The 13816-nt window shown below is 40.5% G+C and overlaps 1 protein-coding gene across 1 annotated transcript; it reads left to right on the top strand.

The window, feature by feature from the left end:
* The first annotated feature begins 626 nt into the window (after positions 1–626).
* g0s2 (G0/G1 switch 2) lies at positions 627–6065 on the top strand. Its single transcript, XM_089010199.1, has 2 exons — positions 627–759; positions 5044–6065. Exons 1-2 carry the CDS (start codon positions 733–735, stop codon positions 5404–5406), a joined length of 390 nt encoding a protein of 129 aa, XP_088866325.1. The 5' UTR covers positions 627–732; the 3' UTR covers positions 5407–6065.
* The last annotated feature ends 7751 nt before the right edge of the window (positions 6066–13816 follow it).

Genomic DNA, 13816 nt, shown 5'->3' with positions numbered 1-13816 from the left:
GGATACTCTCTGTGTCCATATAAATCAAGCCATATCAATAAAAATATTTGATATCGTGTATTTTTTACATGGGTAATTCATTTTTCACATAATTATACATGATTTTTGGTAGTTAATTAATTTAAGCAACAAAAAAAAAAAAAACAAACAAACTGATGAGCCATTTAGAAGCCAAAAGAGCCGAATCATTTTAATGAGCCGAGCCAAAAGAACAGGCTCTCTGAAAAGAGCCGGAATTCCCATCACTGTGACCTTTGACCTTGTCCAACTGAGAAATGAATCACTTGGATGCAGCTACACAAAACAAATTGCGACATGACATTGTTGCGCACCGTTATTCGGATCCATGTTCAAATAAATAGCGGATTTCAACATTAGCATTAGCAGTAGGGAACTTCAGAAAGTACAAACCACCTGGCTTTGAGCGATATAAGTCATTTGTGATTTGCTCGGTCAAAAGAACAGATGACATTTGTTGGCCAAGGACGTTTTGTCACAGGAGCTCTTGGGGCAGCAATCCAAGAGCTGTTGGACTGCGCGAGTGGGCGACTGCACGACTGCGCGACTGCGCGACTGCACGACTGCACGACTGCACGACTGCGCGACTGCTCTGCTTTCCCCATGAAGGTTGTGCAAGTGACACATGATGGGTGGGACCAACTTGGATGGCTATAAATATGGCAGCATCGAGTCACAGTAAGTCGCTCACACAGACGACGAGTCATCATCAAGATGAGCGTCTCGTTGACGACGGCCACGGTAAGTTTTCATGATTTTAAGACCAATAGCAGTGTCTGAAATAACGCCTGCCCGGACGCCCGGGGCGTGCAACTTTTACCTCGGGCGTACCACTTACAAAACGTCAACGACTGACAAGAAAAAAAAGCTGTTTTTTCAGATGAAACATTTGCTTTATTCAATAAAGCAAACGTTTGAACAAAGATTTGTTAGACATTGAGCATTTTAAATAATAATAATAATAATAATAATAATAATAATAATAATAATAATAATAATAATAATAAATAATAATAATACATTTGATTCATAAGCGCCTTTCAAAACGCTGAAGGTCACTTTACAGTTATGGGATAATAACTTTTTTTGTGTGTGGGTGAGCAGCGGCAGCCATTCGCGGCAGCGTTCACTCTTGGCGGAAGTAACACAGCAGCAAAGAAATTATTCCGATTTCGAAATCTTTGTGTGGTTTGGACATTTTTGATTTTTGGTTCGTTTGACAGTTTGCATACTCGGCACGGCAGCCAATCAGAAGCCTGCTTCGTGCTTCCAAACTTTCCCGAGCGTTATAAGGTCGTGCATTTGCGTATCATTTTCCATTTAGTAGTAGCCCCGGAAGAAAGAGTCAAAAGAAGCTAACAACATTCATGAGGCTAGATGAATGTCTTCTGAATTTAGGCGTTGACTCCAGAAAGTGTTCGGCGCTCCACGGTAAATATCAACGCCAGTTAGTTGTGAAGCAGCATGTGGCTCATTAGCTAGTTAGTCATCACTGGAGATCTCAATGTTTATCAATAAGTATACTGGCAGATGCTGAGAAAATATTGACGAATTGAGTTGTTTGTTGAATTTGCCAATATTCAAAATGGCATTTTCACAAAATTGAAACTATTAGACGAAATGGAAAAGGTTACCAAGCTCGCTACATATATTTGCCACCTACATGCTATTTGCTCTCTATAAGCTATCTAGCTAGCTAGCTATTAGTTATCAATTAGCTAGCCAGCTAACATTCTAGCTATTCGAGTTATTCCGGGTTGAGCGAACACTGGCGCATGTGGCTGCCGCTGCTCACCCACCCACAGAAAAACTGATCATGTGACTAAAGTGTCCTTGAGAGTTTTGAAAGGCGCTTACAAATGAAATGGATTATTAAAAGCATGGTGGAAAGGGGAGTTGACGTGACTTGTAGCAGACGACGCAACGCAAACATTGCATTGTGCAACATGCCCAACAGTGTACGGACAAACCACAACTGGAGTAAAATCATCAGCAAGGAGATTTACGATACATTTAGCAAGGGAGCATTTAAGCTAGCTACATCCTTCATAAAAAAAATCCTTAATACTTTCCAACAATGGTGGTATTTTTTGCAATTAGTCGTCATTGTGTTTCAAGTTGTGAAAAATGGGGCAGGCAACTTTATGGCCGGGCAGGCAACTTGTCACAGTTGTCTGCCCTGGTGTCCGCTAACTTTTTCTCATGAGTTTCAGACACTGCCAATAGGTCAAAAATCTTTGCTTGATGTTCACAATGTTTGCTCATGGAAACATCCACGGGTAGTTTCATTTCATTAGGTTTTATTTCAACCAACTAAAACAACAAATAGATCATTATAACTAATATTGCCTTTAATTATTATTTTTTGTGTCGCTCTTCTTTCTATTTATAATTGTATTTTATTTATGATTGTATCTATGCTTGTCTGTGACTGTAAAGCATCCTTGAGAGCTTTGAAAGGCGCTTGAAATAAAATTATTATAAATTAAATAATAAATTATTATTATTATTATCATTTTACTATGGATAAATATTTGACTACCATGCAAAACAATCAAGCTTTTTACAGCGGACATCCAAATCACGCGCAACAGTAAACTCACAAGGAAAATCAATTCCAAATAATGATAATAATAATAATAATAATAATAATAATAATAATAATAATAATAATAATAATAATAATAATAATAATCATCATCATCATAATAATCATCATCATCATAATAATAATACATTTCATTTCTAAGCGCCTTTCAAAACTCTCAAGGACACTTTACAGTCACTGGATAAGAACTTGTTTTTTGTGCGGGTGAGCAGCGGCAGCCATTCGCGCCAGCGTTCACCCAACCCGGAAGTAACACAGCAACAAAGTTATGAAAGGAAGAGGAAAGGAAAGAAAGAGAGAAACAAAATACAGTGATACCTTGCCTTAAGAACTTAATTGGTTCCCAGACAGAGTGTGTAAGGCAAAAAAGTGTGTATCCCAAATATTAATTTCCCATAGGAAACTATTAAAATGTGACTAATCTGTTGCCAGGTCCTCACCTTCTTCTTTTCCTGTCGGCTTCTCCCTTCAGGGGTCACCACAGCGAATCAATGTCCTCCATCTATTTTGTGCATCTTCTTCTCTCACACCAGCTACCTTCATGTCCTCTTTGACCACATCCATAAACCTCCTCTTCGGTCTTCCTCTCGGTCTCCTGTCTAGCAGTTCAAGGCTCAGCATCCTTCTCCCGCTCTCTCTCCTGTGGACATGTCCAAACCATCTCAGTCTGGCCTCTCTGACTTTCTCTCCAAAGCCTCTAATATGAGTTCCCAGGTCCCCATAAAATATCATTTTCTACTTTCTAATTTTGTAAGCCTTAAAACTACACAAAATATACCTTGTCTTATGTACAATAAATGTGCTATGGTAGTGTAATTAAATAAATAAACTGTACTTTATAATAAAGTGGTTTTATTGACCTTTGTGATGGTCGTTGATGCTTGATGGAATGGAGTGGCCGCTTTCATCAGCATGAAAGACTTGATGAGGAACGTAGCCTTCTTCTTCCACCATCTTGTACAGGAGTCGCTGAATAGGAAGCCATTCTTGAAGTAAAAACAAAAAAAAACTAAATAACAAAAAATATGACAACACAGAGACACGGAGAGTCATTCATTCTTCAGCACTTGCTGTACCCTCTTTGTGACATGAAGCAGTTCTAGATGAAAGAGGAGAGGATCAAAGTATCCTTTTCAGCAGTGGATCAGAGACATCATGGTGGAATGGGCACGTCTACTACAAGCTAAATGTTAAATAGTTTAGTGAAAACCTCTTGGAGAGCATCTTAATCTTTCTATCTCTCTAGGTAGCTGTCTCTCTAGCTAGCTATTTCTCTCTTTCTCTCTAGCTAGCTAGCTATATCTCTCTCTCTCTCTAGCTAACTATCTGTCTAGCTAGCTGTCTCTATCTATCTAGCTATCTCTATAGCTCTCTAACTAGCTATTTCTATAGCTCTCTAACTAGCTATCTCTTTATCTAGCTAGCATGCTATCTCTGTAGCTCTAGCTATCTCTCTCACACGATCTCTCTAGCTTGGTCTAACTAGCTGTCTCTATCTCGCTAGCTATCTCTGTAGCTCTCTCACTAGCTATCTATCTCTCTAGCTCGCTGTCTCTCGAGCTCTATAACTAGCTATCTCTCTAGCTAGCGTGCTAGCTCTCTTGCTAGCTGTCTCTCTGTCTCTCTAGCTAGCTATAGCTAGTGTTTATTCTACAAAAGGAACTAGCAAATAAGTCATATTCATATTCTCCATTTAAATAAATAAAAATAATAAAAATAAAGGCGCTTAAAATGTAATGTATTATTATTATAAATACCCAGCGGAAAAATGTCAATATAGCACAATCACTACTAGCTGTTGCTAGCTAGCTATTGGCGGTCTATTAGCTCTATCTAGCTATCTATTAGCTATCTAGCTAGCTTGAGTGAACGCTGGCGCTTGTGGCTGCCGCTGCTCACCCACCGAAAAACATATCCTGTGATTGTAAAGTGACCTTCAGAGTTTTGAAAGGCGCTTATAAATGAATTGTAGTAATAATAATAATAATAATAATAATAATAATAATAATAATAATAATAATAATAATCCATTTCATTTCTAAGCGGCTTTCAAAAATTTCAAACTCACTTTACAGGATAGGTTTTTCTGCGGGTGAGCAGCGGCAGCCACAGGCGCCAGCGTTCACTCAACCCGGAGGTAACTCATATAGATGGAAAGCTAGCGAGCTACCCAAACGTTAGCCAACAGATACCTAGCTAGATAGCCAGCCAGCTGGACAGTGAATATATAGCTAGCTAGATAGCCAGCCAGATAGCTAATAGATAGCAAACAGCTAGCAATTGATAATAATAATAATTATTATAATTCCCAGAATAAATTTGTGAATGTCAAAGCGAATGAGTTCATCATCATAATATTGGCCATCATCTTTGATTGCCAGAATCCCGCCTCGTTAATGACGTCATTTCTTTTACAGGCTCCACCCACAGCCTCTTGCAAATCAGCTGAAGAGTCAGTGGAAGCGAAAAGCATGGAAGAGTTCCTCAGTTTTGCCAAGGACATGATGAGTCAGAAACCCAGTCGCCATCTGCTCAAGGTGTACCTCCTGGGTTCCGTTTTTGCAGCACTGGGGACTATCATTGGACTGATGGAGATGCTCTCGCATCCATTCTCTTCAGGAGAGCCAATGGACGCAGAGATGCTCCTGGTGGTGGCCAATGAGCATAAGACTGTTGTGTCCAGCACAAAACTCAAGGACAAGGTGCCGGATACTTTGACTTTCAGCAACGTCTACAGACAAAGAAGTTTGTCCCAACGGCGACATGCTTCAAGAAGCTAACTTCTAGATTACAGACTGCTATCTACAGTACTTTGTTCAACGTCTGCTTCAACACGTCAATGAAAATGAGCTGGAACTGTTCATTGATGCAACCCTACGTGTGTCACGGTTTGCAAGGCGGTGATGGTGGTGGATCCCCAAAAAGCAGGCAGGAGGAAGCAGTGGGGGTGTATTTGACAAATTGTATTCAAATAAAGTCAGCGGGACAAAATCTCAAACATCTGTTTTCATCAAACAGAAAAACCCTTCACTAAATCACCATGGTGGGGTGAGGTTTAATTTGGATCGTTCTCACAACAGACTTCTTAGACAACATAGGCTTAGTTATGCTGATAGGGTGGTACCAGACATAATGGGGCAATCAGGCCAATCGCAGACCCCATAATCAGTCAGGACAATAGAAGTAATCAGTGTTGCCTCCAGTCCACCAGAACGTGACAACATGATCAACGACATGTCGCAAAACATTTCTCATGTTAAGTCAAGACAGTGGCGGGCCGTGCGTGACACTCCTAGGCCTTCAGTTGGGCTATGTCTGAATCAATGGGCTGCAAAAGGGTGTGATGTTACCACACGTCCGCTCGAGGGTGCCACAGGCCAGGAAATAACTTGTGACTTAAGAAATACTGTCATTAAACTGTGGGAATTTTGACGATGAACGTGTGGATTCATGATAACCTCATAAAATTGCAATATTATTTGCTATTTATGCTAGCATCGGAGCTTCGCCACGTCTGAATCAATCGGCTGCGAAAGCGGTGTGATATTACTACACGTCCACTAGAGGGTACCAACGGCCAGGAAATAACTGGTAACTTAAGAAATACTGTACGACTGAGAGCTTACACAGACGTATTAAGAAATACTGTCATTAAACTGTTGGAATTTTGACGATGAACGTGTAGATAATAATAATAATAATAATAATAATAAATTTCATTTATAAGCACCTTTCAATTCTTTTTTTTTGTCTAAAAAGAAGAACGCCCAACTTTGATTCAATTGTATTTATTCAGTGAGGGAAAAAACATCCAAAATTAACTTGCTGGCTACAGTATCTAGCTGGCTATCTAGTTATCGAGCTGGCTATTTACCTGGCTACCTAGCTAGCAATCTATTCGCGACAATATAATAATACCGTCTTCTGTGACTCTGTTTTCTTTCTTCAGAAAAAAACAAGTTAATTCAAAAATTACTATCTATTTGCGATCTAGCTGCCTAGCTAGCTACCTAATGGCTATCAAGTAGCTATCTAATAGCTATCTAATACTTAAATAGATGTCTGGCTAGCTATGTAGCTGGCTATCTAGCTAGCTTTCTTTCTATTTGAGTTACTTCCAGGTTGAGTCAACGTTGTAGCGTGTGGCTGCCGCTGCTCAACCACAGAGAATGTCATCCTGTGACTGTAAAGTGACCTTAAGAGTTTTGAAAGGCGTTTATACATCACATTTATTATTACTATATGATAGCTAGCTGGCTGACTATCGAGCTAGCCATCTATGAGCTATCCACCTTATCAAATTGCAATATGTTTTGCTAGCTTCAGAGATGTCCAACCTTTATTAATGACGTGTATCTGTTCTTGAAAAGTCCATCTTGAAAATGGCCTGAACAGTAAATCTGCCGTTGATTTTTATGCTGCAGGCCCTGCCGAACTGATTGTGAAGGCGCCCAGGTCGATTTCGGACCCTGGTCACAAATGATGGCTGAAATGGGCTTGGTTGAATGCTTTAAGATGAAAACACACATCTGGAAGAAGGACAACAGGAGAAAAGGAAGCTGAAAGACAATATGGAATTATTTCATCAGAATTCATGGACAAAATCGAATTCACATTAATCTGTGATTCAGATATTTTTAGGCCAGCAGAGAAGGCCTTGCAGGCCCTGACAGACATTTCATTTATAATAATAATAAACAATTTCATTTCTAAGCGCCTTTCAAAACTGTCAAGGTCACTTTAGTCACAGGATCAGTTTTTCTGTGGGTGAGCAGCGGCAGCCAAACGCCCCAGCGTTCACTCATCCTGGAATAACTCAAATAGATACAAAGTTAGCTAGTTAATAGATAACTAATCAATAGCTAGTTGGCTAGTTAGATAGCTAATAGATAGCTAGCTAGGAAGCCACCTAGATAGCTAACTAGGTAGGTAGCCATTTAGATAGTTAAATAGCCAGCTAGATAACTAGCTGGGTAGCCAGTTAGATAGCTAAATAGCCAGCTAGTTAGCTAGCTGGTAGCCAGCTGGAGAATAAGCTAGCTAGCCAGCGAGATAGCTTGCAACGCAAAGAAAAAATATATTATGAATGAAGTTTTAAACTATGATTAGCGCTTGTATGCATGATGAATACACTTCTTTTTTTGAATACTGCATGTGAAAGTGTGTCATTGTCAGCGCCCCCTGGTGACAAAATGAAAACAGCTTTTTTCATTCTGACGCTCCCTGTGGGGAAGATACGATTTTGGCGCTGAAGCTCAGAACTGTGAGGTGGACGTCCTGAGCGCCAGTCCTGCCCTGGAGATTTTAATACGACGTTTATATGGTCGGAAATATATTGTCACCTCAGTAGACTCCTTTGTGGAACTTATTTGTTCAAGACCCCCCACTGTTTTAATGGCTGACCTTATGTTTTAAAGAGACAAGGTGAGTCGGGTGCACCGGCAGCTCCCACGTGGAGCTCAATGCACGCCTTGTGGAGAAAACACAACCAGCCAGCATGAACAAACACCTAATGCATACACATATATACAGGTATATATACACATACATACAAGTATACACACACACATACACATCACTGAGTATATATATATACAGTAAAGTCTCGTTATATCGATATCGGATATATCGATAGTCCCGGTTATATCGATACTATTTCTATGCACGCACTGAGAAAATTACATGCAAACAGGGTCGGATATATCGATAGTCCCGGTTATATCGATATTTTTTCGGACTGCCTTGAATATCGATATAACGAGACTTTACTGTGTATATATATATATATATATATATATATATATATATATATATATATATATATATATATATATCGATCGAGCTAGCTACTGAGCGAGTGAGCTATCTCCCTTTCTATTCAGATAGCTAGACATCACAGTTGTCCAAGTCAAGGCCCGGGGGCCAAATCTGGCCCGACGTATCTTTTTATGCAGCAATGATGCAAAAGTCTTCCCGCTGTCCACTCCGAAATGGAAAATGGAGATAAGCTAAATGTTTTTTTGGGCTGTTCTTTTTTTGACCCGAGACGTTTACGTTGAAAGGTTGTCAATGGATACCAAAGTCAACACACACGGTGTGTCGTTGTGGCCGTGCGAGCAGTGTGCGACTTTGTCTGAGTCACAGAGAACAAGAGCGACTTTGTGCTGCAGTGCTGCAAAGGCCAAGATAACATCCTGCTCGCCTCGGCCAGACGGAATCTCTCCTCAGCAGCGTAACACGTTCATCAAATGACTCACGACAAACATTTTTGTCACAAAAGGAAATGGAGGTGGTGGGGAAAAAAGGGGGGGGGGTGCAAATAAGGATTGAGGAAAATCTTTACAAGTGTGAGACATCAATAGAAAATACTCCACTCCACTCCACTGTATTTATAGAGCACATACGAAGTCCTGTACATTGAGTAACTATCTTATACAGTGATACCTCAGCTTACAAACTTAATTGGTTCCCAGAAAGTGTGTGTAAGGCCAAAGGTTTGTCTGCCGAAAATTTATTTCCAATAAGAAACCATTAAAATGAGAATAATCTGTTCCCAGGTCCCATAAAACATCATTTCCAACTAAATAAGCCTTAAAACTACACACAATATACCTTATTTTATGTATCATAAATGCTAAGGTACTGTAATTAAAGAAATAGGATGTACAGTAAAATAAAGTCATTTTATTGACCTCTGTGATGGTCGATGATGGCTTGATGGAATGGATAGCTTTTTGCATGCAGTGTCTCCAGGAGCTCACGGTTGTATATCTTTGAAGGTGTGATATTGCAACAGCAACAACTGCAGGCAGACACACGAACTAGCTATGAACTTCATTCATAGCTGGTTCCCTTGCTTGTCCTTGTCTCTTGATTGCTGGGATATTTTAACCTTGCAGTCTACACTCTGCCTTTGAACTATCAATGAAGTGGAAACAAGTCCAAATTTCACTGTTTTCTATCCATTTTCTCACCATTTCACTTTTGTTTTTTTTTTTCACTTTTGTTTTTTTGTTTCAAGCCCTGTCGTCTCCCTTTTGTGTGTGTGTGTGTGTGTGTGTGTGTGTTTCGGTTTGTGTAACCTCTCCCCCTGCTCACTGCTGCGTGTGTCCTGCTGCGCGTGCCCCCTCCCTCTAAATGAGAATAATCCGTTCCCAGGTCCCCATAAAACCTAATTTTCTACTACATAAGCCTTAAAACGACACAAAATATACCTTATTTTATGTATAATAAATGTGCTATTGTATTGTAATGAAAGAAATAAACTGCACTGTATAATACTGTGGTTTTATTGACATTTGAGATGGTCGTTGATGTCATTGCTTCTTGAAGTTGCTGTGCTTTCTCGGCAATAATACCCTCACTCACACGGTCCCCCGCTAGCTGCATTTTATTATTATTAATAATAATAATAATCATAATAATAATAATAAATAATAAAAATTAATAATAAATGTCATTTAAAAGCACCTTTCAAAACTCTTCAGGTCACTTTACAGTCACAGGATCAGTTTTTGTGGGTGAGCAGTAACTGCCACACGCGCCAGCGTTCACTCAACCCAGAATAACTCAAATAGATCGAAAGCTAGCTAGTTAGCTGGCTACCTAGTGAGTTCGCTAGCTAGAAGGCTTATATCTAGCTTACTCATGGTTTTGTTTGCTACCAAATTCAAAGAAAACAGAAGTTTTTCAACATTTTCTCTTGCCTGAGACGGTTGCATAGACAACACAGAAACACCCTTAGCCACACGTAGCGACTTAGCGTACAGGTTACTGGACGCTAAGTCACACAAATGCACACCTCGTTGATGGTTTTTGATGATCTCCTTCTTCTGCTCAACTGTCTTTTTCTTTAATGTCTTCTTCGGCTTAACACTAGCCAGTGATGGGGTTTTTTTCGCTCCCATAATAGCAACAGTACTCCACTCGATAACAAACCACGTCTGCACTCAAAGAAAACTACTCCGCCAGCCACCATCGCGCTGTTCGACCGTGTGGTTTGGTTATCATCCGCCGAAAACATGTCGTCCGCCAGCCACCGTGAGGCTGTGTGGTTTGGTTCGTCCACCGAAAACTACTTCGGTTGCAAAGGTTAGATTCTCGCAAATTTAATGTTCGTAAGGTGAAAAGTTCGCAAGCTAAAGCGTTCATAAGCCGGGGTATCACTGTACAGGCCATCAAGCAGTCACAAAGATAGTACAATACTACTACTATCTGATATAAATACTACAGACAATCCATATGATTTGTATATTCCAGTGGCTGGCCTAAAAAAGTAATAATAATACATTCAATTTAAAAGCACCCTTCAAAACTCTCAAGGACACTTTACAGTCACAGGATAAGAACACAAATGCTTTTCTGCCGGTGAGCAGCGGCAGCCAGACGCTCAACTCGGAAGTATCACTCACACTGTCACGGTTTGCGAGGTGGTGATGGCGGGTTCGGATCCCAAAAAGCAGGCAGGAGGGAGCAGGAGGTTGTTTGACAAATTGTATTGAAATAAAGGTCAGCAGGAACAAAATGTAAAACATCAAAATCATCTGAATGGAAAAAATACAAAGTAGCAAAAGAAGACCAAAAGTAAAAGTCCGCCAAGGTTAAACAAACACATACACGATGCATGCAGCAACCAAGCAGCAAACAAACAATGAACCGGCACCGGATGGTCGTGCCGGGTGTCCTTTTAAGTGTCAATGATTAAACGACCAGCACCAGCGGTTTTTGTCACCCCCTTTCTTTGCATGCAGACGTGGTTTGTTGTCAAGTGGAGTACTTCTGCTATTATGCGAGCAAAAAAGACCCTAGCACAGGCTAGTGTTCAGCCAAAGAGGACACAAAAGAAAATGACAGTCGAACAGAAGGAGATCATCAAAAAACACCAAGTCATGCGTCCCAGTACCAGTCTGCTAAGTCGACCCTTGCTACGTGTGGCTGATAATCTTCTAATAATAATAATAATACATTTAATTTCCAAGTGCCTTTCATAACTCTCAAGGTCACTGTGAGCAGTGGCAGCCACACACACCAGCGTTCACTCAACTCGGAAGTAATTCAAATAGATAGAAAGCTAGCTAGCTAAGAGATAGCTAATAATAATAATAATAATAATAATAATAATAATAATAATACAGTGGTACCTCAGTTCTCGAACGCCTCACAGTTAAAACAAATCGGAGGTCGAACAAAATATTGGAGATATTCTTGCTTCGTAGTTCGAACACCAATTGGTGTTCGAACGCCAATACGACGCGTGAGTGCGTACGCGAGGGTGGGGAGCTGAGCAGCGTACGGGTGTATCGCTCTCTCCGTGACCAACTGTTGTCGCTAGCGGATGTGCTGCGTTTTGCTCTCGCGTTTAATATAGGTGTACGAAGAGTTTTAGCCACTAATCATGCCTCCAAAGAAAGTAAGTGCTGCTAAAAGTGACAAAAGAAAAGTAGTGCGTACAACTATTGCATTTAAGAAAGAAATAATGGCAAAATATGAAGGAGGTGTGCGAGTGTCTGATCTGGCGAGGGAATACAGCATGGCGAAATCTACAATCAGTACGATATTAAAGAATAAGGAGGCTGTGAAATCTAGTGATGTGGCTGTGGGAGTGAGAGCAAGTGTCATTGGATCGATATTTGAAGAGAAAAGAACATCCTGTAGCCGAGTCATCCGTAGCTGTCACGTTGCGAGCGAGAGTGACGGCAGCTGACTCGTCGGAACGTAGTGGAATGTTTGGGATATCAAAGCAGGCGGCAGAGACGTACTAACCAAGCAGGATGTTTATTCACAAATCAAAGAAAACACAGCGAGTAAGAAGGCAGGGGGTGATCCGACCCGCTTACTACGCCAAAAAGCAAATGGCACACGAGGGTGCAAAATGACGCAATCCCGGAAGATGACATCAATTTACGGAACGCAGGGAAAATACCTCGGACCGGATACACTCGCGCATCGAAGGAAGAGTCCAGGTACGGTGGCGAGGTGAGTCAATCATCCGGCATTGGCGAGGTGATCGCGAACCGTATAAATGCCCAGTGTCCGTGATTAGAGAATTGACAGCGGGTGGAGAACGGCCGGGAGAGGCAGCCCCGCCCTGCGCTGTCAACTCGCACGTGACAGGAGCAAAGAGGTGGTTTCGGTGTTCGAACAAATCGCTTTTCGAACAGGGTCCTGGAACGAATTATGGTCGAGAACCGATGTATCACTGTAATAATAACCTTCTCATCGATGGACCACTCCTGTACGACTGAGAGCTTACACAGATGTAATAATAATAATAATAATAATAATAATAATAATAATAATAATAATAATAATAATAAAAATAATAATAATAATACATTTCATTTCTAAGTGCCTTTCAAAACTCTCAAGGTCACTTCACAGCCACAGAAAGAGTTAAATAGCTAGCTAGATAGCCAGCTAGAGAGATTGCAAATAGATTGCTAGCTAGATAGTTAGCCAGCTAGATAGATATATGTACAACTCTGTCAATCATCAGTGAGGAAGGAAAACGCTAATGATTCCTCCTTACGACGACATCAACATTCAATGTAGCATTAGCAACCATTGACACTCTTCTTTCATCAGAAAAAAACAGTTAATTCCTGAACGATATGGGTCTGGCGTTAGCTAGCTAAGAGATAGCTAATGACAATAATGATAATAACAATACATTTCATTTACAAGCGCTCTTCAAAACTCTCGATGTCACTTCACAGCCACAAAACTAGTTTTCGGCAAATGAACCAAACCACACAGCGCCGTGGTGACTGGTGGACTAGTTTTTGTCACCCCCTTTCTTTGCATGCAGACGTGGTTTGTTGTCAAGTGGAGTACTTCTGCTATTATACGAGCAAAAAGACCCTAGCACAGGCTAGTGTTCAGCCAAAGAGGACACAAAAGAAAATGACAGTCGAACAGAAGGAGATCATCAAAAAACACCAAGTCATGCGTCCCAGTTCCAGTCTGCTAAGTCGACCCTTGCTAGGTGTGGCTGATAATCTTCTAATAATAATAATAATACATTTAATTTCTAAGTGCCTTTCATAACTCTCAAGGTCACTGTGAGCAGTGGCAGCCACACACGCCAGCGTTCACTCAACTCGGAAGTAATTCAAATAGATAGAAAGCTAGCTAGCTAAGAGATAGCTAATAATAATAATAATAATAATAATAATAATAATAATAATACAG

Source organism: Hippocampus bargibanti, linkage group LG12 (genome assembly GCF_051943395.1).
Source record: "Hippocampus bargibanti isolate YZ-2025 linkage group LG12, ASM5194339v1, whole genome shotgun sequence".
Classification (NCBI taxonomy): domain Eukaryota; kingdom Metazoa; phylum Chordata; class Actinopteri; order Syngnathiformes; family Syngnathidae; genus Hippocampus; species Hippocampus bargibanti.
This window is presented reverse-complemented; position numbering and strand designations above follow the sequence as displayed.